This window comes from Balaenoptera acutorostrata, chromosome 13, assembly GCF_949987535.1.
Source record: "Balaenoptera acutorostrata chromosome 13, mBalAcu1.1, whole genome shotgun sequence".
Lineage (NCBI taxonomy): Eukaryota > Metazoa > Chordata > Mammalia > Artiodactyla > Balaenopteridae > Balaenoptera > Balaenoptera acutorostrata.
In genome coordinates this window covers 28,460,516-28,487,521 of record NC_080076.1, presented here as the reverse complement: position 1 = coordinate 28,487,521, position 27,006 = coordinate 28,460,516, and the positions used below count along the sequence as shown (strand labels likewise).

The 27,006-nt window shown below is 41.3% G+C and overlaps 1 protein-coding gene across 1 annotated transcript in view; it reads right to left on the bottom strand.

Annotated features, from left to right (window-relative positions):
- PSTPIP2 (proline-serine-threonine phosphatase interacting protein 2) overlaps window positions 1–27,006 on the bottom strand; it is a 93,703-nt gene that overhangs the window by 26,967 nt on the left and 39,730 nt on the right. Inside the window, exons 2-4 of the mRNA XM_057526658.1 lie at window positions 18,536–18,636; window positions 4,892–4,969; window positions 778–812 (exon numbers count right to left, since the gene is read on the bottom strand). Coding sequence (XP_057382641.1) covers window positions 778–812; window positions 4,892–4,969; window positions 18,536–18,636 — 214 coding nt within the window. The remainder of the gene's footprint in view (window positions 1–777; window positions 813–4,891; window positions 4,970–18,535; window positions 18,637–27,006) is intronic.

Genomic DNA, 27,006 nt, shown 5'->3' with positions numbered 1-27,006 from the left:
AAAGAGCTTTCACAAATCAAAATAAATATATATATTCTAGTATTTTTAAAATGGTTAAAGAACATGAAATTTTAAAAAAGATTGGCCAGATAGCCAGTAAACATTTGAAAATGTATTCAGCCTTAAAACTACTGAAAAAACACAAAGCTTTAAAACCCTGAAAACTATCACTTTTTATCTTTCAGTTTGGCAAAATTTTTAAAGTGTAAAAATTCTTGGTATTGGCCAGCATGGGGAAAAACAGCACTGTTGGTGGGGGAAAAACCAGTATCACCTTTCTGGGGGAAATGTGGCATTTTGTAGAATAAAAAAATTGTAAATGTAAGAGGGAGACAGATCTGCATGAACTGAAATGGAAAGATGTCTAGAACCACTCAACTAGCTACAGAAACACGTTAAGTACATACTGTGCCACATTAAAGTCCTTAGCTTGGAAGCATGAAGAACAGAAGGACTTAAAGTCTTAAATTCTGAGTAACAGGCCCAGCGAATACTAGAACTGGACAGGACCCCTGGAAGATCAGTGCCAGGGCCTCACCCTGAGTTTCCAGTGTGAAAACCACTGCCCTAAGTAAGTCAAATGTACATCATAACGTGCAAGCGTGGACGGTTCTCCAGCTCGTTTCAACTCTGAAGGGCTATTCCTCACCTTAGGAGTTGCTCTAATTTTTTTTTTTTTCACCCAGTATGAGATTGCTGTTCAAATTAAAACCCACCTTTGATGACAGACACAGAGCTTGCCAAGGACAGCAAATACATTTTTAAAGAATCACTTACGTAGCTTGAAGACGTCAAGGGCCCGCTTCAGGGTGCTTAAAAAAAAAGCACATATATAATTTCAGTTCTGGAAATTGGCTGTATAACCTTATTATAATGCCATTGTATGTTTCTCCCAGCCCACATCTTAACTGATAGCCTATGGTCTGATCTTTGCCTGGGAGCTTGAGAAGACAACAAAAGATCAAGACTTCTTCAGTCCAGTTTCCCCTCTCTTACCCTTTCAGTCCCAGGCACGAGCATCATAAATGCTTCACTGCCCATCTGGGTGGAGCCACATGCCAAAATTCTTTACGCTTCATTTCCCCCAACAATAATAGGGGAGTTATGGTCCCTTTCTCATAAGAATACCAGTCATTCTTTAAAGTATGGTAATTAGAAATATGAATACAAGCCAATAAAGGAAGGATTCAAACTGTGGCTCCTGATCACCTCCTTTTTCATCCATTCTTCAGTCATCACATACTTACTGCACATAAACTATGGGCCAGACATTGCATCAGATATTGGTGATTCAACAGTACAAGACAGATATTTTCCCAGGCTTAAGAGTCTTAACAGAGGAGACAGACATTAAACACATTGATTTAGTGTTCTATCGCTGATGAACAAACTACCACAAATTTAGCAGCTTAAAACAAGACACATTTCTTACCTCACAGTTTCTGTGGGGAAGACCATAACTCATTTTTCATACCTTCTCTCAGTCTCCCCCCTCCTCTCCCTCATAACCCATGGCTCCTCCTCCCTTCTAGCTCGCCCTTGCCCATGGTTTTAGTTCACCCCCATCCTACACTTCCTTAATAAGCCTCCTTTTGAGGTGAAGTGGCCCTGGGGATTTTCTTGCTCACTGCCGCCTTCATGGAAGCATATCTCACTGGGCTCACTCCAGCCACTCAAGAAGGAACGGGACTTAGAGAAGTCATGGTCCCCCAGCCCCTAGCCACAACAGCATGGGATCATGCATCATATTCTATATGTATATATGTAGATGGCAAGTTCTACTATTTTGCAAACTAATAACCCTTGTATCTTCCAGCTGGCCCCTTCTTTTAGCTGCACCTCATTTTTCTCACTCTGTTTATTTGTCCCAAAACAAAGCGTTCTTATTTCTCCCTGCCTTTTCTCACATAAACATTCCCAGTTATTACAAACACACTGAGCAGAAAAACATAACTGCACAGTCTCCATACACTTTATCCATCTTATGATACAATTTTTCAGGGAATGCAATGCACTAGAAAAGTGTCCATATCCAAACAAATGCACAAGTGGCCCAGAAGGATGAATGAGCCCCACTGGAGAGCAGACTTATGACTGGAATTAGTGAGAGAGAAAGATGGCTATGGCTGTAGACACAACTGGAAGTCTTCCCCATAGTGAGGTGTGGAGTTGGAAAGTGACTTAGAGATAATAAAGTCTGTTCAGGGTCTAAAATTTTTCTCACACCCTAAGTGACTGCCTAAAACGCCACTAAAATAGCAGCCCCAAACTCCCTTTAGTTTGTCATCAGCTTTGTTGTCCCACACCATCACTTTATCGCCATTTCCCATGTCCAAAACGTGGCGACAATCTGAGGATAGAATCTGAACCTTGGGGATGGTGTTCTCGCAACGTTCTTGCCCTCTTCTCCCTGGTGTTCTCCTTAACTGTGGGAAAAGAAAATATTCTGCCACCTTTTAATAAGCACTTTGGCCTTAAACCCTAACGGGGCCTATCAGAAAGCTGAAGTCTCTCAAAGTGGTCGATGAGGTGAAAAAATCCTATTTAGTCCCCAGACAAACAAAGTCGCGCACTCTCATCTAGCGCACCTTACTAAAGATCATCCTGGAGGTGACAAAAACAGAAGTACCTGAATGGCCTTTCACTTCCACCTTGGAAACACAGTCCCCAGGTCTCATATCCTGTTGCACCTTCCTCTCTGAGGAATTCTTAGAAGGAAAACTGACGGGCTTTCGTCACAGAAGAGAATGGCGCTATAGTCTCTTAACGAATTTACCAAGTTTAAGTGAAATGTGCAAGAAATATCACCTTGGATCAGACTCATTCTGCCAAATATATTTTTCAATAAGTACTATGTGAGAGAATATGGCTATTTTCCATCACATCACCTAAAATTTTTTTGGCTATCTTCCCAAATGGCTTATGCTTCTTTATGAATAAACAAGTTTTTGGATCAACTGACCCACCAATCTTCCTTGAAAGTATCTAAACCCTCCTTGAATGACAGTGAAACCTACCTAATACTATGCAGTTCTGACCTCGAACATAGAAATGTTTTACATATCCAAAAAAGAAACTAAACCAAGCAGGAAAAGAAAATAATCCTTAAAATTTAAAACAAACAAACTTAACTATATATAAAACTGTTTACATAATCACATAGAGAAAATAGTATTTTACATGACCTTAGAACACAGTGTTCTTAGTGGGACATAAGGTCAAGAAGAACTGCAAAAAGAACTGCTAAGAAATGTTAAGTTTCATTCAGAAGTTTTATTGTTAGTAGCAGTATTAATATTATTTTGAAACATTTTACTATATATTGCCATATAAAGCAAATAATTCTGCTAATATTGTCAGGAACCAAGATTTTTCAGTGCAAGAGGAAATAAATATAAAATGAAAGAAGTTAAGTGAACTGTAAAGTTAATTAGAATTGGAAATATCAATATGAACTCAGGCTTTTAAAATCTGTCCCCTGAAAGAGCCTAGAAACAGTGACATCTCTGTGACAATGACCAACACTAGAACTCAGAGTTTCATCTCTAAATATGATTAATCATGAAAGGAGAACTTGGAGAAATATTTGGAAAAATAGCTGACTCCAGGTTTAAATTCACCAAAAAACTACATTAAGAAAATATGACAAGTATGAATAATTGTTAAATCTGAGTGATGGATTCACAGCCATTCATTACGTTTGTCTTTTTACTTTTCAGTGTGTTTTAAATTTTTTCATTTAAAACATCAAAAATATATAGAATATAATCAACAAACAAATTCTCCTTGTACTAATGTCCTATGTCTGAGGGTAACAAGTTTTTAAGGTTTATGTAACTGTTAATATTTTAAATATCTCCCAATGTTTTCCTCCTCCACAATAATCCAGTACTTTGTAGTCTGGGATGAGTGAGTGTGTGTGTGTGTGTGTGTGTGTTTGTGTCTTAGGATCAAGAGAAGAGAAGGGGAAGGGCAATGTCTTGTCTGCTCCCAGTACTACCTGTGAGGGGACACAGACCTCAGGGGGTCTCTGCCGCTGTCTACAGCACAGCCAAAGCAGTGTGCATGTCAGCATGAGGTGTGATTCCATCTGCAGAGATCTTCAAAGGTCTGCCTAAACAATTTCCCCCAAGTCTCCCTCAGTATGCTATGTTAGAGAAGGAATTTAGAAATTTCCATGTGAGTAGGACTGGCTACATAATATGTGAGGCCCACTGCAAAATGAAAATGTAGGACCCCTTGTTTATAAATCACTAAGAATTTCAAATAGTGACAGCAAAGAGCATTAAACCAATTATGAAGCCTACCTATGTGTGAGATCCTATATGACTGCCCACGAAGCCAGCCCTGTATACGAGGGAGTGTGGTCCTAAAGTCGGCACCATGTCTGGCCATCTCTGTATCCTCAGAGTATTCAATGAATGATGGAAGAATAAATAATTGTGGTAAAGAAATCTCACACTGGTGGTGAGAACTACGAAATAGTGCAAAGAGAGTCTCTTGTAGCTATCACAAACTATGGGTGTGTTTTATACACACACACACACATACACATATATATATATATATATACATAGAAATAAAACAAGAATACCCTCTCTATTAAACTTCTAGCATAAAATTATGTATAATTCTACCTATAAAAAGTATACATAGGAAAGGTCTTCAAGGAAAATTTAGAAAATATTAATAATGGGTTATGGCTTCATAATTCATTTTAGCTTTCTTTCTATTTTTCTATATATTTTTCACAACTGGAAATAAAAAAAAAATTAAACATTTTTTTCACCCAACACACTTCACCCTACTGGCCAGCTCTGCCTGCTGAAGTGATGGGGGCTCCTGAGTGGTATCAGCCAACCTAGAAACCAGAAAGAAATGTGGCACCTACTTGGTCTCAGCCTGTCCACATGGCTTCTTCCTAGAGAGGCTGAGCAGATCTTTGCCATATTTCTCTTCAATTGATGCCCTAAAAGGAACATAAAAGAGGGTTATGAGTCCTTCTCAGGGCTGATTCTTTTTTTTTTTTTTTTTTAATTATTTATTTATTTATTTATATTTATTTTTGGCTGTGTTGGGTCTTCGTTTCTGTGCGAGGGCTTTCTCTAGTTGCGGCAAGCGGGGACCACTCTTCATCGCGGTGCGCGGGCCTCTCACTGTCGCGGCCTCTCTTGTTGCGGAGCACAAGCTCCAGACGCGCAGGCTCAGTAGTTGTGGCTCACGGGCCTAGTTGCTCCGCGGCATGTGGGACCCTCCCAGACCAGGGCTCGAACCCGTGTCCCCTGCATTGGCAGGCGGATTCTCAACCACTGCGCCACCAGCGAAGCCCAGGGCTGATTCTTATTTCAGACACATGGCACTTCCCTTGAAGGCAAAACTGTATCCTTGACAGTAGAAGCTCAGAGAGGACACAATTCTCTAAAATGTGAAACTCCCCTCTACAGAACCGGGAAGAACTGTAAAAGAACAGTGGCCTTCATCTCTAAGGTGTTCTTCTCCAGCAAAAAGTCTCTAGCTTGAATATTAAAGCCAAACCAAGCATGGCCCCTTGACCAATACTGGCTAGCACATTACAGAATAATTTTCAAAATTATGATCCATAATTTATATAAATAATCTATATAAATCTATATAGATATAAAATATATCTTTTTTAAGTGGAGTAAAAGATATTTCCACGAAATGCTGCAATCCTAAGGCCCACCCCTCCCGTCTTCTCTAAGAGTATCCTTTAACCAACCTATAGAGTTCCTCATCCATAGTCAATTCAAATACACAGCTAAACCATACCAAAGAGAGGGGAATTTCAGAATATAAACCCTGCAGTTGGCATGTCTCACAAGAACATCTGCCTGTTACTCGGTGTGGCACAGGTCTGTCTAAAGCACAAAACATCGCCCACTTCCCCCCTTCCCCTAGCCTCATGGTCCTTTGTCACCATCTCCACTTTGTGTCCCAGCCCCAGCTTTATCTAAACCATACTATCAGGTTATGGGCCTTTTATCTCATCTACCCCACTTTCTTCAAATAAAAAAAAAAAAAAAAGTATATTATGAATACATTCTCACTGCAAAAGATTCACACAACACAAAGTCATATGGAATAAAACACAGAAAGTCCCCCTTCACGCTCTCCCCCAATCCCACTCCTCTCCCCAGAGGGAGCCACTGCTAAGCTTGGTATGTACTTTTCCAGTCCTTTTTCTGCATTTACATACCTATATCTCACAAATACACAACTTTTTATGGTTACATAATTGAGATCATTCTATTATTTGCTGTTCTGTTTTTCACCTAGTAATAAATACATCGTATAGATCTTTCCTTATCAGTACATGCTAACCACCATGTTCATAATATGGAGTTTTCCACAGTTCAGGGTCACCCTATTTGTTTTTTCACTACTGCCAAATAAAGCTAAATGAACATCCTCAGACAGATATTCATGGGCATCTCTGAGAATGTTTCTCTAGGCTAGGACTTCTGAGAAAGTGGATTTTCTAGATCAGAGGAATATGTGTTTTAAATTTTGGAAAACAGTGCCAAATCACCCTCCAAAAAAGCCTTCTCAATTTATATTCCCACCAAAAGTGTGTAAGAGTCCCATTCCCAGAAACCCTCCCCCACACTGGATATTATAATTCCTTTTTAATTATCACCAGTCTTAAGTGACAGAGGTTAAAAAAAACTCTCATTTTAATTTGCTCTTCCTTGATTTCTAGTGTGATTATGCATTTTATATATTTATTGGACATTTGTATATATTCTTCTATGAGTTACCTACTCATATCATCCCAATTTTTTAACTGAGTGTTTTGCCTTTTTCCTATTATTCTGTAGAAGTTCTTTATTTTGAATATCAATACTTATTCTTACATGTTATAAAGTTTCTCCCATTCTCATCTGTCCTTTCTAAATAATGACCTTATCCATTTTATTAAAATGATAGATGCTCATTATTCAAAAATAAGGAAAAAGAAAAATACATAGAAGAAAGCAACAAACTGTCCAAAATTCCACCAACTAAAATTAATTAGTATTAACACCAGGTGATGATTGTAATGGACATTTCTTTATGCGGATATGCAGGCAGGAAGGATGGACAGACAGGCATGAGTAATTTTAAAAGAATGAGACTACATTCTACATGCTATTTAAAAATAAAGCATTAAGCCTGATCTTATTTAAATTTCACAGAAGAAAACTGAAAGGAAGCTGAAGGAATTGCTGAATTTCAAATAACTGTTTCTTTGCCACGGGAAAAATTAATTCCTAAAATATCCTTCTAAAGCTAAAAAGGAGTTTATGAAAATAATTAAGGGGATTGAGACATTAAAATATTTTAATGACCTATTTCAGTTTTAGACAATTTCAGATGTTTGACAGCCCGCCCATGAAAGGATGAGATGATTAGCACTATCGTACCTCCACCTCCTCCTTGATAATGTTTACATTATTTTTACTTCATTTGTGTCTATAACACACGCTGTTCTCCAATCATAATTCCCCCAGTTGTTTAGTCTTAACTATTTATTAAAATGGATGTGATGCTCACCACCAGTCCTATTACCATAGCTTTTCCATCCCTAAGATTTGTATCTTGGTTCATTTCTTCACTTTGTGATCTTCTGGCTGAATTTCATCACTTTGTGATCTTTTGCCAAAATGGCTCAGAAGGGAGGGCATCAGTATTTCCTGAGTACTTTCATATTTGAAACCATTTACCTGTGGCCTTCATATTTGAAATTATTATTTTTTACTTTTTATTGAAGTACAGTTGTTACCAGGTTGTGTTACTTTCAGGCGTACAGCAAAGTGATTCAGTTATACATATACATATATCTATATATGTTATTTTTCAGATTCTTTTCCATTACAGGTTATTACAAGATATCGAATATAGTTCCCGGTCCTATACAGTAGGTACTTGTTTATCTATTTTATATATAGTAGTGTATATCTGTTAACCTCACACACCTAATTTATCCTCCCCCCACCTTTCTCCTTTGGTAACCATAAGGTTGTTTTCTATGTCTGTGAGTCTGTTTCTGTTTTGTAAATAAGTTTATTTTTATCTTTTCTAGATTCCACCTGTAAGTATTATCTTAGGATATTTGTCTTTCTCTGTCTTACTTCACTTAGTATGATAATCTCTAGATTGATCCATGTTGCCGCAAATGGCATTATTTCATTCTTTTCTACGACTGAGTAGTGTTCCATTGTATATATGTACCACAGGTTCTTTAGCCATTCATCTGTTGATGGACATTTAGGTTGCTTCCATGTCTTGGCTATTGTAAATAGTGCTGCAATGAACCCTGGGGTGCATGTATCTTTTCAAATTAGAGTTTTCGTCTCTTCCAGATATATGCTCCAGAATGGGATTGCTGGATCATACGGTAACTCTAGTTTTAGTTTTTTGAGGAACCCCCATACTGTTCTCCACAGTGGCTGCACCAATTTACATCCTTACCAACAGTGTAGGAGGGTTCCCTTTACACCACACCCTCTCCAACATTTATTATTTGTAGACTTTTTGATGATGGTGTGGCCTTTATATCTGAATGACAGCCTCGCTGGTGTAATGAATGTTCTTAAACTTTCCCTCAGAACTCTGCTGAACTTGTTCCATTGGCTTCTGTCATTGAAGAGAAACTCAAGGCCATCCGGATTCCCTGCTGCCCATTCCTGTTTCAAAAACTTGGTTCATTTCCTTCCTAGATACTTGAACTATTCTTTCTTTAACTAAATAACTTAACCAGGATGAATGTTAATGTTGATTCTTAAATAATCAGAATCAATATTGATTACTGTGTATCAATGTTTCCTGGTTTATAGTGTGTGACCTTCAGATCTATTTAGTTCTTCTACATTCCATGAAATTTTTCCTGGATTCTCTCTCTGAATACTTTTATTATTCCCTTTTGGTAAATTTTCTACTTGGGATCAGTTACCCAGAGTTTGGAGTGGCTTTGTCTATCTGTTCTTGAGTTTGGGGCCCTGGTTCTTTTGCTCTTTTTGACTTCATATCTTCCTTGCTCCCTCTCTCCCTTCTTCTCTCCCTCCTTTTTCTTTTGGCTGAGGTAATTTGCATGGCTGTTGCATCATTTGGGTTCATCCTGCTCCTGGTACTGTGGGCAACCCTATCTACTTGCTCTGAAACCATGCGTGTGAATTCTCTTTTATGCCTTTCTGATCTTATACATTAACTTCCCCTCACTACCACAGCTTGAGCAAGAATCCTGTGTTTTCTTGGGCTTCTACTCTTGGATTCTATTTCTAACTTTTTGCCCACTCCTGATAATGTAAAGTGAAACACACCTGAAACTGACTCTAGTTGTAAGAAAGGATGCATTTTAACTCCCTAGAAACTATTTCTACCTTTCAGAATCTCTGTTCACCATATCTATATAAAAATTATGATACCCTACAATGAACATTTATTATTTTTACACGTAAAAAGAAACTAAGGTTATTTTCTTTAAAATAAATATGTATAATGTACATGTATTTTATCCTTTCAGGATTATATCCATTAAGATTTCTTAAAAAAAAAAAAGATTTCTTGATAATCTTTTGTGGTTTCTGGTAACAGAATTTACTCAATCCCTTTCTTCTAACATTAAGGCACCATGAATCTGAACTCACCACAGGTAGCGCCTGATCCTCATGGAGAGTCCTAGAATCTGACAAGTACAGTCCGCCCACCACAACCTCGGGTTCTGCTACTGCAGATTCCACATCCACAGATTCAACCAACTGGGGATGAAAAATATTTGGGGGAAAAAATTCCAGAAAGTTCCAAAAAGCAAAACTTGAATTTGCCTATGCTGGCAATTATCTGCATAGCATTTACATTGTATTAGGTACTATAAGTAACCTAGAGATGATTTAAAGTATACAGGAGGATATGCGTAGGTTATATGCAAATAGTACGCCATTTTTTTTCATTAATTAATTTATTTTGGCTGTGCTGGGTCTTCCTTGCAACGCATGGGCTCTTCGTGGTGGCGTGTGGGCTTCTCCAGTTGTGGTGCATGGGCTTCTCCAGTTGTGGTGCACGGGCTTCTCTAGTTGTGGTGTCGAGCTCTAGAGCGCATGGGCTCAGTAGTTGTGGTGTGTGAGCTTAGTTGCGGTATGTGGGATCTTAGTTCCCTGACAAGGGATCGACCCCGGGCCCCCTGCATTGGGAGCATGGAGTCTTACCCACTGGACCACCAGGGAAGTCCAGTAAGCCATTTTATACAGGACTCGAGCATCTGTGGATCCTGGGGTTCCTGGAACCAATCCCCTATGGATACTGAAGGATGACTTAATGAGTTCCAGCAGGCACAGTGGTGTGCTCTTTGGAGAAAAGAAGGAGTTTTGATAAAGGTGAAACTACAACCTCCTCCTCATGAAATCAGGGGAACAACCACAAGATTAAGAGGGTGTTTCCTCAGCAAATGGGAAGCAGTGGAGTCCAGGGGCCTGTAGCCAATGAAGGAATCTCTAGGACTTTGCAAAAATCACCCCTGAATAAGTAGGCTTTAACCTAGATCACCGTTCTACCACCGATCCAAATTTTCCCTGTTATCTGCTCATCAATTTGTCATTATTGAACATCCACTATGTGCCAGGCATCACATTAGGAGAACACAGAGGTGACTGAAATATGAGGCCTGCCTAGAGGAGCTCATGGGTGAGGGACGGGGGGAATGTAAACCAATACTTTCATTTGAATATGAGGCCCATGTAACAAGGGCCATAATGAAAATGTACAAAATAGTATAGGTAACAGAAGAGGGAATACCACTGTAAGCACCCAGTTGGCTACACTTTCCTCACAAGCCCTCCTTGAAAACTCCAGCTCACTTTTTCTCCTCCCTGTTCAAATTCCCAGACCAGGAATAATCCATGTGCCATTTCCCCTTCACTGACCCACTGCAAATATTGTCATATTTGGCCTTTTCCATAAATCTTGAAAGAAACCTAAGGATGACCCTCAACCCAGTGTTCCTGGCAGCCCCAAAGCAGAGGAAATCATTCTGCTTTAAAACTTGACACTTTAATAAATTTTTACCATATACACCAATCACAGTACCAAGACTGAGTTATAAATTCCTTGAGAAGAACCACATTGTTAGATCCAGAGGGAATCTTACAAAACACCTAATATAACTCCTCCATTTTATAGAGGAGGAAAGTCACAATGAGAAAGGTCTTGATTTATATCACCACTGGCTTCTGAGGAAGCCTCGATTTGAAGACTTAGCTACTCACCTTCCATCCCAGTCTCTACTTCCCTTATAGGTCTCGGCTTCCACCCCATTCTGTTGGGTACATGTTATGGGTTGAATTGTGTCTGCCCACAAGGCCCCAAATATACTAAAGTCCTAAACCCCAGTATCTCAGAATATGACTTTATTTGGAAATTGGGTTATTGTAGATATAATTAGTTGAGGTTACACTGAATTAGGATGGACCCTTAACCCAATATGAAGATGACAGGAAGACACAGGAGAATGCCATGTGATGACAGAAGAAGAGATTGGAGTTAGAGGCTGCAAACCAAGGAACACCAAGTATTCAGCAAAACTAGAAGCTAAGAAAATGACATAGAACAGGGACTTCCCTGGTGGCACAGTGGTTAAGACTCCACGCTCACAATGCAGGGGGCCCGGGTTCCATCCCTGGTCAGGGAACTAGATCCCACATGCATGCTGCAACCAAGAGTTTGCATGTCACAACTAAGGAGCCCGCGTGCTGCAACTAAAGGATCCCGTCTGCTGCAACTAAGGAGCCCACGTGCCGCAACTAAGGAGCTGGTGAGCTGCAACTAAGGAGGCTGCCTGCTGCAACTAAGACCCGGCACAACAAAATAAATAAATAAATAAATATTTTTTTTAAAAAAACAACAAAAAAAACATAGAACAGACTCTCTCCTAAAGCCTTCATGAGAGCATGATCCTGCAGATCTTGATTTTGGACTTCTGGCCTTGAGAACTATGAGAGAATAAATTCCTGTTGTCTTAAGCCACCCAGTTTGTGGCAATTTGCTACGGCAGCCCTAGGAAACTCATATAGCACATAATGGTTTGGCTATAACTTGACCACAAGGTGATAATGTCTAGGGGAATCGGTCACTCCTACCTGGCAATCTGTCATTCTTAAGCCCATCCTGAAAGACAGCTGACCCACAATGAGGATCCCAGAAGGAAAGCTGTAACCAGGATAGGTTGACTTCTCCCTAAAAAAGAACAATGGGAGTACAGGAGCTTGTGGAAAGAGCCCAGAGTCCCAAAGCACTGGGGCTGGGGATCCCCCAGTCCATAGTTATAGCTGCTAATTTCAGACATAAAGGGGTCCCACAAGCACACTTCCCTCCTCCCTACTCAGGATCATGTTGCAACACACAGTTAAGAGGGCTGATCTGACCACCAAGTTCCTGTAGAAACCTCCTTTCAAAGAATATACCTAGTGTTCTAAGGAGACCACTAAATAAAGTAGAAAAACCGTTAGACATGGGATTAATAGAAGTCCTGGCTCTACTACTTACTGCTTTCATAATCTTGGACAAGTCATATAAACTCCCACTGAACCTCAGTTTTCTCATCTGTAAAGTGGAGCTGATGATATATTCTCTACATAACTTCTAGGCTTAATATAAAAATATTAGTAATGGGTACCATTTACCCACCACTTATTGTGTACCAGGTACCGTACTCAGTATACTGAAGTGATTAACAGCACAGATTCCAGAGGTCAACTTTCCTAGGTTAGAAACCAGATCTATCCCTGATTACCTGTCTGATTTTAGGCAAGTTATATAACTTCTCTGAACCTCAGTTTCTTCACTTGTAAAATAAGGGTGATAAAACTTGCCATACAGGGTTATTTTGAGAATTAAATGAGATAATATATGCAAATTAGATGTTAGCTTATATCTAGCAAGCCTTCAATAAATGGCAGCTATTAACATAATCTCATTTAGTCACACTTGGCCACCCTCTGGGTGGCCAAAATTATCCTCATTTTTATATTTATCTCCTGCTCATACCAGGAGCTCAGTATGTAATGCCTGGCCTCACCTAGGGTTCTAGGGGCAGGAGAGTCCATGGGCTTGGGCTACCAGTGATAAGATAGGATCATTTTAATTGTTAACCAGTGGATGATCTCAGGCTGGAACGCTACGTAGAATGCTTCTTTTAAAGAAAAAAGGAAAAGGAAAAGGAGGAAGAGAAGGAAATTTGACCTGGACTTTGAAGGATGGGGAGGATTCACCTAGGAGTTGCAGAAAAAGGAGCACATTTCAGGTGGGGAAATAATGGAGTAAAGATGTGGAGGCAGAGACATCCAAAGCACGCTCATTAATAAACCTGTCCGCCTGGACAGGTAGAGTGGGTATAATGAGTGAGAATATGAAACAGAGAGAAAAGGGAGGGAGAGAAACCTCCATGCTGGGAGCAAGCCCTGCCTCCTGGAAGGTCACCTGCTCTTCTGCTCACAGTTGATGAGTCATCAACACAGAGTCTGTGTGAGATGCCATGTCTCTGGAGCTGTTCTGGATTCTTTTTAGGTTCCCGTGGTAAATTACTTATCCAATCTCATTTTAAAAGCTACATTTTCAAAAAAAAAATCTAAAAAAAATAAATAAAAGCTACATTTTCATGCAAAGAAAATGGAAATAATAATACCTTATGTAGTTGGTGTGTGTCAAAGGAGACTATTTCAAAGGGACGTGTAAACCTCAACATTACTGTAATAAAGATCAATAAAGATAATAAATATCGTGAGACAAAGCTCCCAGCACGGCACACAGCAAGTGCTCAATATGTGGCTGCTACTGCGTAGCCGTTCAGAGGTTGGCTGTGGTTGTCATCATCTATGCCGTCACCGATAGATGGTAAACTAGGCAAATTCACAGCTTACTGATAGGTTGTTTGTTACTCTGTTTTGTTATTTACTTGCTGTGTTATAGTAAGTCATCCAGGACTTACTGGGGACTGGTCAGCTACAGAGCACACACTGAGACACAGCCCCCGGATCAGCAATGCAGATGCAAAAAAGGCAGCATCCTGCCCGCTCCAGAGCAGCATGTCACACTACTCCTTGCACCGTATGATTGTTCTGTCCATCCTCAAACGAGTGTAGGTGGATTTACTGCAACCCATCTGGTACAACCAAGGAAAAAGATACTTCCTAGTTTCCATCATGGAGGTAAAACATGGCGTGGAGGGGCACAGTCCTAGTTCCATCTGGAGAGAGTGGGGGAGGGAGGGCCCTGGGAAATGCAGTATCTCTCCCTTCCCCTTGCTGCCCCGGGCAGGTTGAGCTGCCAGAAATTGCAGAGGTCCACGGTGAGACTTCAACACTTTGGGGGTGTGGTGGGAGGCGGGGGGGGGGGGGTCCTAAAACTACCACATTAGCCACATATCATAAAAATGTTATAAATGTATGTGATGACACTTCAGGAACAAAATAATAAATACTACCTGGCAGACTGCTGTTATCTTCACCCCTGTGTTTGTGTGTGTTTTTCTTCTAGTCCATAATGAACGCCAAATATGCCAGGGTTCCACACGAAATTTATGGCAGCTCAGTAAAATAATGCTCAAGACCTGAGGAGGCCGTTTTGGCAATATTGGACTACGGCCCAGACTGAGTCCCAGGTCCTACAGGCACCCCGCACCTATGAGAGCAGAAAGAAAGCCTGGACCCCTGAACCTGAAGAGGACTGCACTTCCTCTCATGAGCTAACCCGGAACAAAACACATGCCCTCAGTGGAGCAGCCTCCTTCTGGCAAGCACACTACCAGGAAAGGAGGCCCAAAGCCAGGCAGGCCACTTGCTCAGGGGCCTCAAGTCCCCACACCCAGGGCAGACGTATCTGACACTCTGACCTGATGCCAGCAGATTCTTCCCCAAAATCATAAAACACGGGACTGGTTTCTTTTGCTATGAAGCTCCTGCAGAAAAATGACCATATACCAGAAATGCAGTACAAATATTTAATAATTTTTAATTTGCATATATTTACTCCTCTTACCTATATATTTCTGTGAAACATTTAAAAAGTGAGATCTTAGCTTTTGAGTTCTGTTTGGACTTGTGATTTTCAAACTGTGGGTCATGACCCATTTGTAAACCATAAATTAATTCAATGGGTTATGACCAGCAGTTTTTTTTTTTTTAACATCTTTATTGGAGTATAATTGCTTTACAATGGTGTGTTAGTTTCTGTTGTATAACAAAGTGAATCAGCTATATGTATACATATATCCCCATATCTCCTCCCTCTTGCGTCTCCCTCCCACCCTCCCTATCCCACCCCTCTAGGTGGTCACAAAGCACCAAGCTGATCTCCCTGTGCTATGCAGCTGCTTCCCACTAATTATTTTACATTTGGTAGTGTATATATGTCCATGCCGCTCTCTCACTTCGTCCCAGCTCCCCCTTCCCCCTCCCTGTGTCCTCAAGTCCATTCTCTAAGTCTGCGTCTTTATTTGTGTCCTGCCCCTATGTTCTTCAGAACCTTTTTTTTTTTTTTTAGATTCCATATATATGTGCTAGCATACGGTATTTGTTTTTCTCTTTCTGACTTACTTCACTCTGTATGACAGACTCTAGGTCCATCCACCTCACTACAAATAACTCAATTTCGTTTCTTTTTATGGCTGAGTAATATTCCATTGTATATATGTGCCACAGCTTCTTTATCCATTCATCTGTTGATGCACACTTAGGTTGCTTCCATGTGCTGGCTATTGTAAATAGAGCTGCAATGAACATTGTGGTACTTGACTCTTTTTGAATTATGGTTTTCTTAGGGTATATGCCCAGTAGTGAGATTGCTGGGTCATATGGTAGTTCTATTTTTAGTTTTTTAAGGAACCTCCATACTGTTCTCCACAGTGACTGTATCAATTTACATTCCCACCAACAGTGCAAGAGGGTTCTCTTTTCTCCACACCCTCTCCAGCATTTATTGTTTGTAGATTTTTTGATCATGGCCATTCTGATTGGTGTGAGATGATATCTCATTGTAGTTTTGATTTGCATTTCTCTAATGACTAATGATGTTGAGCATTCTTTCATGTGTTTGTTGGCAATCTGTATATCTTTTTTGGAGAAATGTCTATTTAGGTCTTCTGCCCACTTTTGGATTGGGTTGTTTGTTTTTTTAATATTGAGCTGCATGAGCTGTTTGTAAATTTTGGAGATTAATCCTTTGTCAGTTGCTTCATTTGCACATATTTTCTCCCATTCTGAGGGCTGTCTTTTTGTCTTGTTTATGTTTTCCTTTGTTGTGCAAAAGCTTTTAAGTTTCATTAGGTCCCATTTGTTTATTTTTGTTTTTATTTCCATTTCTCTAGGAGGTGGGTCAAAAAGGATCTTGCTGTGATTCATGTCATAGAGTGTTCTGCCTATGTTTTCCTCTAAGAATTTTATAGTGTCTGGCCTTACATTTAGGTCTTTAATCCATTTTGAGTTTATTTTTGTGTATGGTGTTAGGAAGTGTTCTAATTTCATTCTTTTACATATAGCTGTCCAGTTTTCCCAGTACCACTTATTGAAGAGGCTGTCTTTTCTCCATTGTATATTCTTGCCTCCTTTATCAAAAATAAGGTGACCATGTGTGTGTGGGTATATCTTTGGGCTTTCTATCCTGTTCCATTGATCTATATTTCTGTTTTTGTACCAGTACCATATTGTCTTGATTACTGTAGCTTTGTAGTATAGTCTGAAGTCAGGGAGCCTGATTCCTCCAGCTCTGTTTTTCTTTCTCAAGACTGCTTTGGCTATTCAGGGTCTTTTGTGTTTCCATACAAATTGTGAAATTTTTTGTTCTAGGTCTGTGAAAAGTGCCACTGGTAGTTTGACAGGGATTGCATTGAATCTGTAGATTGCTTTGGGTAGCATAGTCATTTTCACAATGTTGATTCTTCCAATCCAAGAACATAGTATATCTCTCCATCTGTTTGTATCATCTTTAATTTCCTTCATCAGTGTCTTACTGTTTTCTGCATACATGACCAGCAGTTTTTAATTACATAGAATTGAGTAAAATAATAGGGTAGTAATGTTTTATTAAACTTTTGTTTTATGCATGTGTGTGCTGGGTGGCAGTGTAAAATGTATTTTGTACTGAGGGTTACATTCAAAAAAATGTAGACACCACTGATACATACCACCATCCCCATTGTGTCAGGGGAACCTTGGATTGTTCTGTCTGGGCTGCAGAAGCTTTGGTCGTTAGCCAACACCTCCTTCATGGATGTATGGCAAAGCTATATCATTCCCAGGAGAAAATTTATAAAAGCCCCAAGTGGAGGAGAAACACATAAAGCAAGGGATGTTCTGCAATTTCTATATCCTATACAGTGGGGAAACTCTTGTGTGCTTGCTCCTTTGTCAGAGACAATTGAAGAAAGGAAGAAGCTCACCTCCAGTGTTTGTCAAGAGAAAGGAAAGTTGTAACTTGGTGTCACCACTGTCAACCAGCTTGGGTAGAAGAGGGAGGCTGGTCCCTCAAAGGAGGCACAGCGACCAGTTCCATGGGGCCTGACAGTGGACAGACCTCTCTGTGTCCAGCCCTCCTGAGACTCACAGCGTGGCAGTGCTCAGCTGCCCTGGACCTTTGAAACAGTTCAGGGGGAGAGGCCTCGCCATCTCAGAGCGGGCAACCAGTGTGAGTTTTATGTTACCCTAATGTTCTCTTGAGTAGAAAATAAAGAGATTTGATCAAAAGCACTTTGCTGTCTGTATCTCCAAGTAACGACTCTCTCACTCACTGCCTTACAAACAGAACCGGTTCATCAGTTTGGGTCCTGGCAACAACCCAGATCTTTGGACAAAAATCTCCACAAAGCACTCCTTCATCCAGAGTCACCGGGAAATGGAGGCTTCCAGATGAATAAGATTTTCCATAAAACTAACTTACCCCATTAAGTATAGAATTTTTTTTAATCTTAAAGGAAAGGAAGGGAAGAGAAGGGGAGGGGAGGGAGTCCTCTAAAGCATGCCAGATCCCCCCAGGCCACCAAGCCCACCACCCTGCGGAGCACCACGACTGGCCCCTGCATCTTTACCACCACCGCAGCTCGGTGGTCTCTGAGCCAGGCTCTGCCTCCCTGTCACTGCACAGGCCCTGCTTGCCGCCCTCCCATAGACACCTGGGTGTTCCTCCACTGACCAAAGCCATCTCTTCCTCGAGTTAAGGGATGCTTCAAGATCTCCTCCTCCATGACGCTGCCCCTCTGTTTTTGCCAGTCGTCCCAAGCTCTCCTCTCCCGTGAGGTCTTTCAGTATCATACGTATCACAAAACTTAGTATTTTATTATATTTGGTTTGCTGTTTCATTCATAAATCTTATCTCTTGAATGGCTTCCTAAGAGCTTTAGGACAAAGATATCATTTACTTCTTGGGGATCGTTCCATAACTTTACAGCAGAGGGTTTTGTGGACCATTAAAAACAAACAAAACCAGTAAACTGTCCTTGTCTGTGTGGGAGTGTTTTGTCCACCCTCTGTCTTCAGAGAGAAACAACATGTACCTTTCTTTTAAAAAGTCTTCAAACTCTTTGCAGTTCTTGCGGCCATTGTTCAGATGCTGGATGATGGTCTCATAGCCAGTGCTGCTGAGGATGTCTGAACTCTGGTGAGAAAAACAACACTGTGTGAGATGGGGAGCGCGGTGACGGCAGCCCCGAGGCCTGAAGCGTGGACAGGGCAGGACACGGGGAAGCTGGCCATGGGGAGTTGCTGAAACACTTACCTCCAAGGCACATGTGACCAAAAAGGACAAAATAGAAGAAGTTCAGAGTGCATGTAACTGTGGAAGAGTTTTTAAAATTATGAAACTATAGGGCCACGAAACAGGAAGGAAGTGACAGAGGACTGAGAGGCACATGGACGAGGGAGCTGGCTGGGATTGGGGCCCCTCCCTGGGTCCCCACATGCCCTGATCAGGCCAGGCAGGGAGGATGGGAGGATGTCTGAGCCCCCTTCCGTCCTTCTGCTGAGTGACCCTCTATCCCACGGGGGGAAACTCAGTTACACCACAGGTCCATTTTAACCAGGGATACACAGTGTTCACTGTGTCCTCACACCTGTCACAGAGCTTGACCCTGACATGTCTTCCCAAAGCCAAGAAGCCTGGTGTGAGGGCCGAGGGCACTGTTGAGCCAGGCCCCAGGACAGGAGAGGGAGGCCGGCCTCCCACTGCAGCGGGAAGCTGAGCCCAGCAGCCAGCAGGCCCCGGATAGGCTGGCCCCACTTTGGGGGAAAGGAATTCTTTAAAATTTTAAGCTAGCCATTTATTCCTATTTTATTCTACTACGTGCTCTGGAGTTGGAGGAAGCTGCCTGAGTCTCCCAAAGCAGTAGTCCCGGATGCAGTATATTTTAAAAATCAAAGTCCCCTCAGCTCCCCAAACCAACAAATCAGAAGCTTTAATGAATACCCCTAAAGTGTCCCCTAATGTGGCTGGTTCCCTGGTTTCTATCCCCCAAGTGCATATAATAGGTGGTCTGATCCAGACTCCAGTCCCTTAGGGAGGTTGGCTAGGCTTCCACTGGGTGTGGCCTGGGGAGCTTTGAACTGACCCAGCCCCAGCCTAGCCTCCCTACCCTCCATCTGCTGAGGAAGGTGCTTCTCTGCCATTGGGTGGGGGTGGGACCCCCTGAAGATACCTCTCTGCCCAGCCCTGGACACTAGAGAAGCAGAATTTCTCTCTTCCATTTGCTGCCACTCCTCATGGCCTGGCTGAGCAGACAGGGGTCCCAAAGAGACCCAGCAGGACCAAGGCCTGAGGCTGATTTCAACCTCAGAAACTTAACTGGCCATAACTCACACTGCATTTTAAAAAGTGGATTATTATAAGTATAATAAATTTTATACATGGGCATACAAATAAATCTTAGTTAGAAATACATTTAATTCTATGGGTTCTGGCTACTGTTTGAGCATAGATTTCGGCCTTGGGAAGCCTAAAGAAATAGCCTCCACCAAAGCTTCATTTCTCCACCCACCCCCTCCACACATGCTCTTCTGTCTCAGCGGGGTAGGCTTCTAACTGCCCCCTGAAATGCAGTGCTCAGTGGCAACTCTAAGACGATGCTTACATTATCCCCTCCTGAATCCAAATTCAGCCCCTCCACTCCCAAGGTTTATGGAAGCCTTCCCTGAGTAGCCCTAATGCTCCCTCTTCTGGGCTCTCAGACCGCCCAGCTTTTGAATTTGCTGTTTGCTACCCACCTTGTGAGTAGCCTTGTTGGCCCAACACTACTGCAAGTGCCTGCAGCTTCTTCCAAGTCTCAGACCAGTCCTGCACACACACACACACACACCCCAAAAATTTAGCTTAAGATTATGCAAACCAAAGGTCTACAGTAAAATTCTGTGGGATGAAAATGTCTATTGTGTTCCCAGCCAGATGCATTAGAAGAGAACGATGAAAACAAAGGCTCCTGAGTGAATGAGGGAATGAATGGGTACAAAGGGTCAATGTCAATATTGGTTTGTAGACAGAAGTGCTTTGGTCTTCCCAGAGAAGTACACTTAGGTTCTCTGTTTTATGATATTCATTTAGGAAAAGGTGGTTTCCTTTTTCTTAATTAAGGGTGTGGACACTCTTTGAACTGGGCAGGGAGGGTGGAGCTAGAACAAGATTTCCTGGAAATAAACCAAGTCACCAGGCCTCCTGGCCACCAGCCTTAAAAAACCACAACTGCTGCTTCAGAGGAGTGACTGGACTCCAGAGGCAACCAAGAAAGAAAATCTCCAAGAGAAAACAAAGAGTGCCTGAGTCCGAGTGCAAAGAGGCAGGGGATTTGGCCTGGAAACTCCTTCCCATGCTACTCAGGAAGCACTGCTGAGAAGCTCTGACTGGCAGATGCAGAATAAGAGGGCCAAGCAGGAAAGAAAACGGCATGAGCGCCAAGATGGCACAGCAGATTTGCCATCAGAAATGAGTATGCCAAACCCATAACTCCATATCCTGCGTCACAGTAGCCCTGACTTCTGTCCCCTGGTTTTCCCATGCTAGTCTCTCCCCATCCTCCAAATGGGCAGTGTACATTTATACCTCAGGACCATTGCACATGATTTTCCCACAGTGGGAATGGCATTTCCTCCATCTTCACTTAAATCCCACCTCTGTTTCAGGGCCACTTCAAATCCCAAGTCCTCTCTGAAATCCTCCTCAAATAATTTGTCCTACAGTCTCCTCTTCCTCTTCAGAGTACCTGGAGTGTTTAATGACGTCTCCTCTCATTTGGCTTTTATTATATATTATTTTGTGTCGTTAGTTAATATCTTTTAAAAATTAGTTAAAGCGTATCTGGATTATACTCAACCTTTATCACCCACCATAGCTCCTACATTAATGGTGCTTAAGAAATGTCTGTTAATTGTATGCCAACTACAACAAGGTACTAAAAAGTTTACAGAGTCAGCATACGATGGAGTTCTTGTAATCAAAGAGACTATCGTTCATTTTGGGAGTCAGTAAAAGATACACACATAAAACAAATGTGTATGCATAAAAAAAAATGAGAGACTAAAACAGAGTATAAAACTATACAGAGAAAATATATAATGAATGAGGTGGAAAAGAGAAAATAGGCTAGAGTCATCATAAAAGAGAAGACATAAGATTTAAATTGAGTCTTTTAAAGTGACTGGGATTCACACGAGAAATCAGAAGACATTTCAAACTAATTGACAGTGAAGAAAACAACACATCAAAATTTATGAGATGCAGAAAAACAGTGCTTTTTCTACAGGGAATTTTCCTCTAGGGAAAATCTTCCTATAGGGAAATTTGTAGCTCCAAATGCTAATATTAGAAAAGAAAAAAAGGTTTTAAAATTAACGACCTAAGCTTTCACTTTATGGAACTACGAAAAGAAGAACAAATTTAAATATGCAGTAACTAGAAGAAAGGAAATAAAAATAGTAGAACACAATGAAATACAATAGAAATGGCCAAACAGGGACTTCCCTGGTGGTCCAGTGGCTAAGGCTCCATGCTCCCAATGCAGGGGGCCCGGGTTCGATCCCTGGTCAGGGAACTAGATCCCACATGCCGCAACTAAGAGTTCGCATGCCACACAACTAAAGATTCCACATGCCACAACTAAAGATCCCACATGCTGCAACAAAGATCCCATGTGCCACAACCAAGACCCAGCACAGCCAAATAAATAAAAATAAATTAATTTTTTTAAAAAAGATAAATGGACAAACAATAAAGAAAATTAATGAAACCAAAAGTTAGTCCCTTGAAAAGCTTAATAAAATTGGAAAACCTATAGCTGGGTTGATCAAAAAACAAGAGAGACAGAAAGAAAAAACACAAATTATCAATGTCCTCAATCTGACAAAGGACATCTACAGAAACCTAGAGCTAACAACTTAATGGTGAAAAGACTGAATACTTTCCTCCTAACAAGGAGGAAATAAAGCAAGAAAAAGATAAAGAACATACTTGTTGGAAAGGAAATAATAAAACTGCCTTTATTTTCAGACAACATGATTGTGTTCACAGAAATTTACCCCCCAGAATGACTAGAACTAATAAATTTAACAGCATTGCAGGGCACAAAGTCAATACACAGAAATCAATTACATTTCTATATACCAGTAGCAAAAAAAAATTAAACATCATTTAAATGGCATTAAGGATATAAAATATTCAGGAATAAATGCTTAAAAGGTTATACAATACAAGATTTCTTCACTGAAAATTACAATGTTTTGCTGAAAGAAATGAAAATAAAGGTAGACCATGTTTGTGGATTGAAAGAGTAAATATTGTTAAAACATCAATTTTCTCCAAATTGATCTACAGATTCAACACAATCCCATCAAAATCCCAAAAGTCTTTTCTGTAGAAATTTGCCAGTTAGCCTAAAATTTATATGGAATTAAAGGACCTAGAACAAACAGTTCTTTTAAAAGAAGAAAGAGCTGGAGAATTCATACCACCTGACTTCAAAACTTGCAGGGAAGTTATAGTAATCAAAACAGTACAGTACTGATCTGAGGACAGACAAGTAGATCAATGGAACAGAATACAACCTAGGAATAGACTCACATGTCAATTGACTTTCCAAAAGGTGCCAAAGCCATTCAGTGGGAGAAATGACAGTTTTTTCCACAAGTGGTCCTGGGACAAATGCATAAAGCTGGGGAGAGAAGAGTCTTTGCTCACTGCCCCCACTGCGCACAATGCACACACAATTAATGTGAGATGGGTCACAGACTCAGATGCAAAACCAAAATATAAAGTTTTGGTTTATCAGTATAGGCAAATACCTTTGAGGCCCTGAGGCAGGAAAAGATTTCCTAGAGAGGACACAAAAAATACGAACTGCTAAAGAAAAAACTGAAAAACTGGACTTCATCAAAATTAAAAACCTCGGGCTTCCCTGGTGGCGCAGTGGTTGGGAATCTGCCTGCTAATGCAGGGGACACGGGTTCGCGCCCTGGTCTGGGAAGATCCCACATGCCACGGAGCAGCTGGGCCCGTGAGCCACAACTGCTGAGCCTGCGCGTCTGGAGCCTGTGCCCCGCAACGGGAGGGGCCGCGATAGTGAAAGGCCCGCGCACCGCAATGAAGAGCGGTCCCCGCACCGCGATGAAGAGTGGCCCCCACTTGCCGTAACCAGAGAAAGCCCTCGCACGAACCGAAGACCCAACACAGCCAAAAATAAATAAATAAAGTAGCTATAAAAAAAATTTAAAAAAAAAAAAAAAAAAAAAAAAAAATTAAAAACCTCTGCTCATCAAAGGAGATTATTAAGAAAATTAAATGGCAAGCCACATGCTGGGAGAAGATATTCACAATACATATGTCTGTCAAAGGACTTGTAACCAGAACATATAAATAACTTCAAATTAATAAAAATATAAGCAACCCAATAAAAACTGGGCATAATACTTGAACTTCATAAACACTTCATAAAAGACATTCCTTTGGCCAAAAAACTCATGAAACTCATGAAAGTCGCTTAACATGACAGGGAAATTCAAACTAAGTCACAATGATATCTACTTCATGCCCACTAGAACAGCTGAAATTAAAAAGTCAACATTGAATGTAGGCAAGGATGTTGAACTAGCAGAACTCTCATTCTGGGAGTGTGAAAATGGTACAATCATTTTGAAAAAATGGGAATTTCTCAAAAAGCTAAACATGCACATATCATATGACCCAAAGTTCTACTCCAAAGCATTTACCCAAGTGAAAGAAAAACATATGTCCACAAAAAGACCTCTACAAGAAGGTTCATAGGCCTTTTATTCACAATAGCCCCAAACTGGAAACAACCCAATGCCTAACAATCGATGGATGATAAACAATGTGTGGTATATTCATACAATGGAATACTACTCAGCAATAAAAAGGAAAGAACTACTGACAGTGAAACAACATGGATGAATCTCAAAAACATTATGTTAATGAAAGATGCTAGATGCAAAAAGTATTTACTGTATGATCCCGTTTATATGAAGTTCTAGGACAGGAAAGCAGTTCTACGGCTTACTTCTATGGTAAAAGAAGTAAGAACAGTGATTGCCTGAGTCAGGGGAGAAATTGAGGGGGTACTGGGAAGAGCCATGAGGGAACTTCCTGGAATGATAGAAACACATCCAATCAAGATCTTTCCATAGAGGTGTGAGTTGTACAGGAATATGCAGTTTTCAAAACTCGATCTGTGCACTTCATCTTGTGTAAATTACACCTCAAAAAATTAAAAGCCAAAAAAAAATTGATTAGGAGTCAGAAGAATAATGGGAGGGAGGCGTCACTAGAAGGAACAGAGGAAGATAAGCTTTGAAAATGGATCTGGTCTTGGAGTCCTGGGTGAGGCAGGGAGATGAAAAAGAAGGAGGGGCAGATCCAAGCACCCAGCAACCTCCCAAAGACCCAGAATGTAAGGTTTAATAATGCTCAAATTATAAAGAGGTAAATAGCATTCAAGTTTTAATCAGTGGATTAGTATTTTAATCATAAAGCCACTTAAGGGACTTCCCTGGTGGTCCAGTGGTTAAGAATACGCCTTCCAATGCAGGGGACGCGGGTTCAATCCCTGGTCAGGGAACTAAGATCCCACATGCCACAGGGCAACTAAGCCCATGTGCCGCAACTACTGAGCCTGCACACCACAACTACTGAGCCTACGTGCTCTGGAGCCTGCATGCCACAGCTAGAGAGAAGCCTGCACGCTGCAACGAAGATCCTGGGTGCCACAACTAAGACCCAATGCAGCCAAATAAATAATTAATTTTAAAAATATAAACAAAGCCACTTAAATTTCTTTAAGACAAAAATTTTGCCAGGTCCAGCAATGAGCACATGTGTGCCACATCCAGGAGATGTGTGAGCCAAAGAATAATAAAAACAGTCTTGCTGTGATGACCAGGTGGGGCTGTGGGTTCAGAGAAGGAAATCTCCGTGGGCTGCCTGGTGGAGGATAACTCCACTGCCGCCAGCTTCCCCAACCCACCCCTAACACTCAGGTCTGGTCTCCCTCAATCCAGGCACATGTACTCCTTCTTCCTGCCCAGCCCTGAGGCTCATGTTGCAGGGGCCTCTGAGAACTTGTTTCCAGAGACCTTTTCTACCATGTGGCCACTAGGCAGAAGGGGAAGGCAGAGGGGAAGCAAAAGATACCTGCAGCCTCCAAAGCCACCATCAGAATTACAGGTGCTACCACCAGAGCATCCCCACATCCAGTTCTGTGCTGCACCTCACGTCCATCCTATCATGGCATCTGCTACACGGTTTCAGTTTCTCTAGATGTGGGCTCCAAGAACCACCTGTGCCAGAATCACCCAAGCAGCTTGGTAAACAGGCAGTCCCCCAGGTCTCACCCCAGGCCTGCTGATTCTGAACGCTGGGTGGGGGAGTCTCCACTTTTTACACTCTTCCAAGGACTGTAATGCCGTTAGAGAACTGCTGCCATAGAAATTACAAAAGACGATAGAACAATCCTGGCTCCTGCCTTGAGGAAAGCTTGCACGTGAAACTAGAGACCACAGCAGAATGGGGCAGGAAAGAATGACTGTTAGTAAATGCAAAGGAGAAGAGGCCAGGGAAGACTCTCCATGGTTTGCATTTCATTTTATAACCTCCAATTTTGAGTAAAAAATGCAAATTGGCATTGGTGCCCTTTGGAAGCCCAGAGAGCCCCCTTAGAATGGGGAGAAGGCACTGACTTTGCATTACACACAAAGGTTGAGTTTGTTTGAAGACTGGCCATGGGATGTGTTAATGTACTGTACTTTGCATTAAAGGACCACAGTATGCTCCATGTAAACACAGTGAGACAGGAGCTATTTCCACGTTTACAGCTGGAGAAAATACGACACAACAAAAAGAAGTTCTCCTTATCACTTCCTCCAACCACAATGAAAGATTTGAACTCTCAACCAACAATATTATTCAAATCTCCATTATTTATTAAAAACTATATGGCAACAGAAGACTTGGGATAAAGACCGAGGACTTCATTTTACCTCCCTCTGTTCTCAACCTTGATCTTTCTTTCCTATCTCTTTTACTGGAAGAGGTAAAACCAAATGGATCAAACTCACCTTATCTGCAAATATGTATTGATTACTGTTAATTAATATTAATAATTTGGGCTAATATACAGTGAATGTTTGCTGTGTTCCAAATAGCATACCAAGTATTTTTTTTTTGATTTATTTATTTATGTCTGTGTTGGGTCTTCGTTTCTGCGCGAGGGCTTTCTCTAGTTGTGGCAAGCTGGGGCCACTCTTCATCGCGGTGCGTGGGCCTCTCACTATCGCGGCCTCTCTTGTTGCAGAGCACAGGCTCCAGATGCGCAAGCTCAGTAATTGTGGCCCACGGGCCCAGCCGCTCCGCGGCATGTGGGATCTTCCCAGACCAGGGCTGGAACCCGTGTCCCCTGCTTTGGCAGGCAGATTCTCAACCACTGCGCCACCAGGGAAGCCCCCGAAATACCATACCAAGTATTTTGCATGGGACATT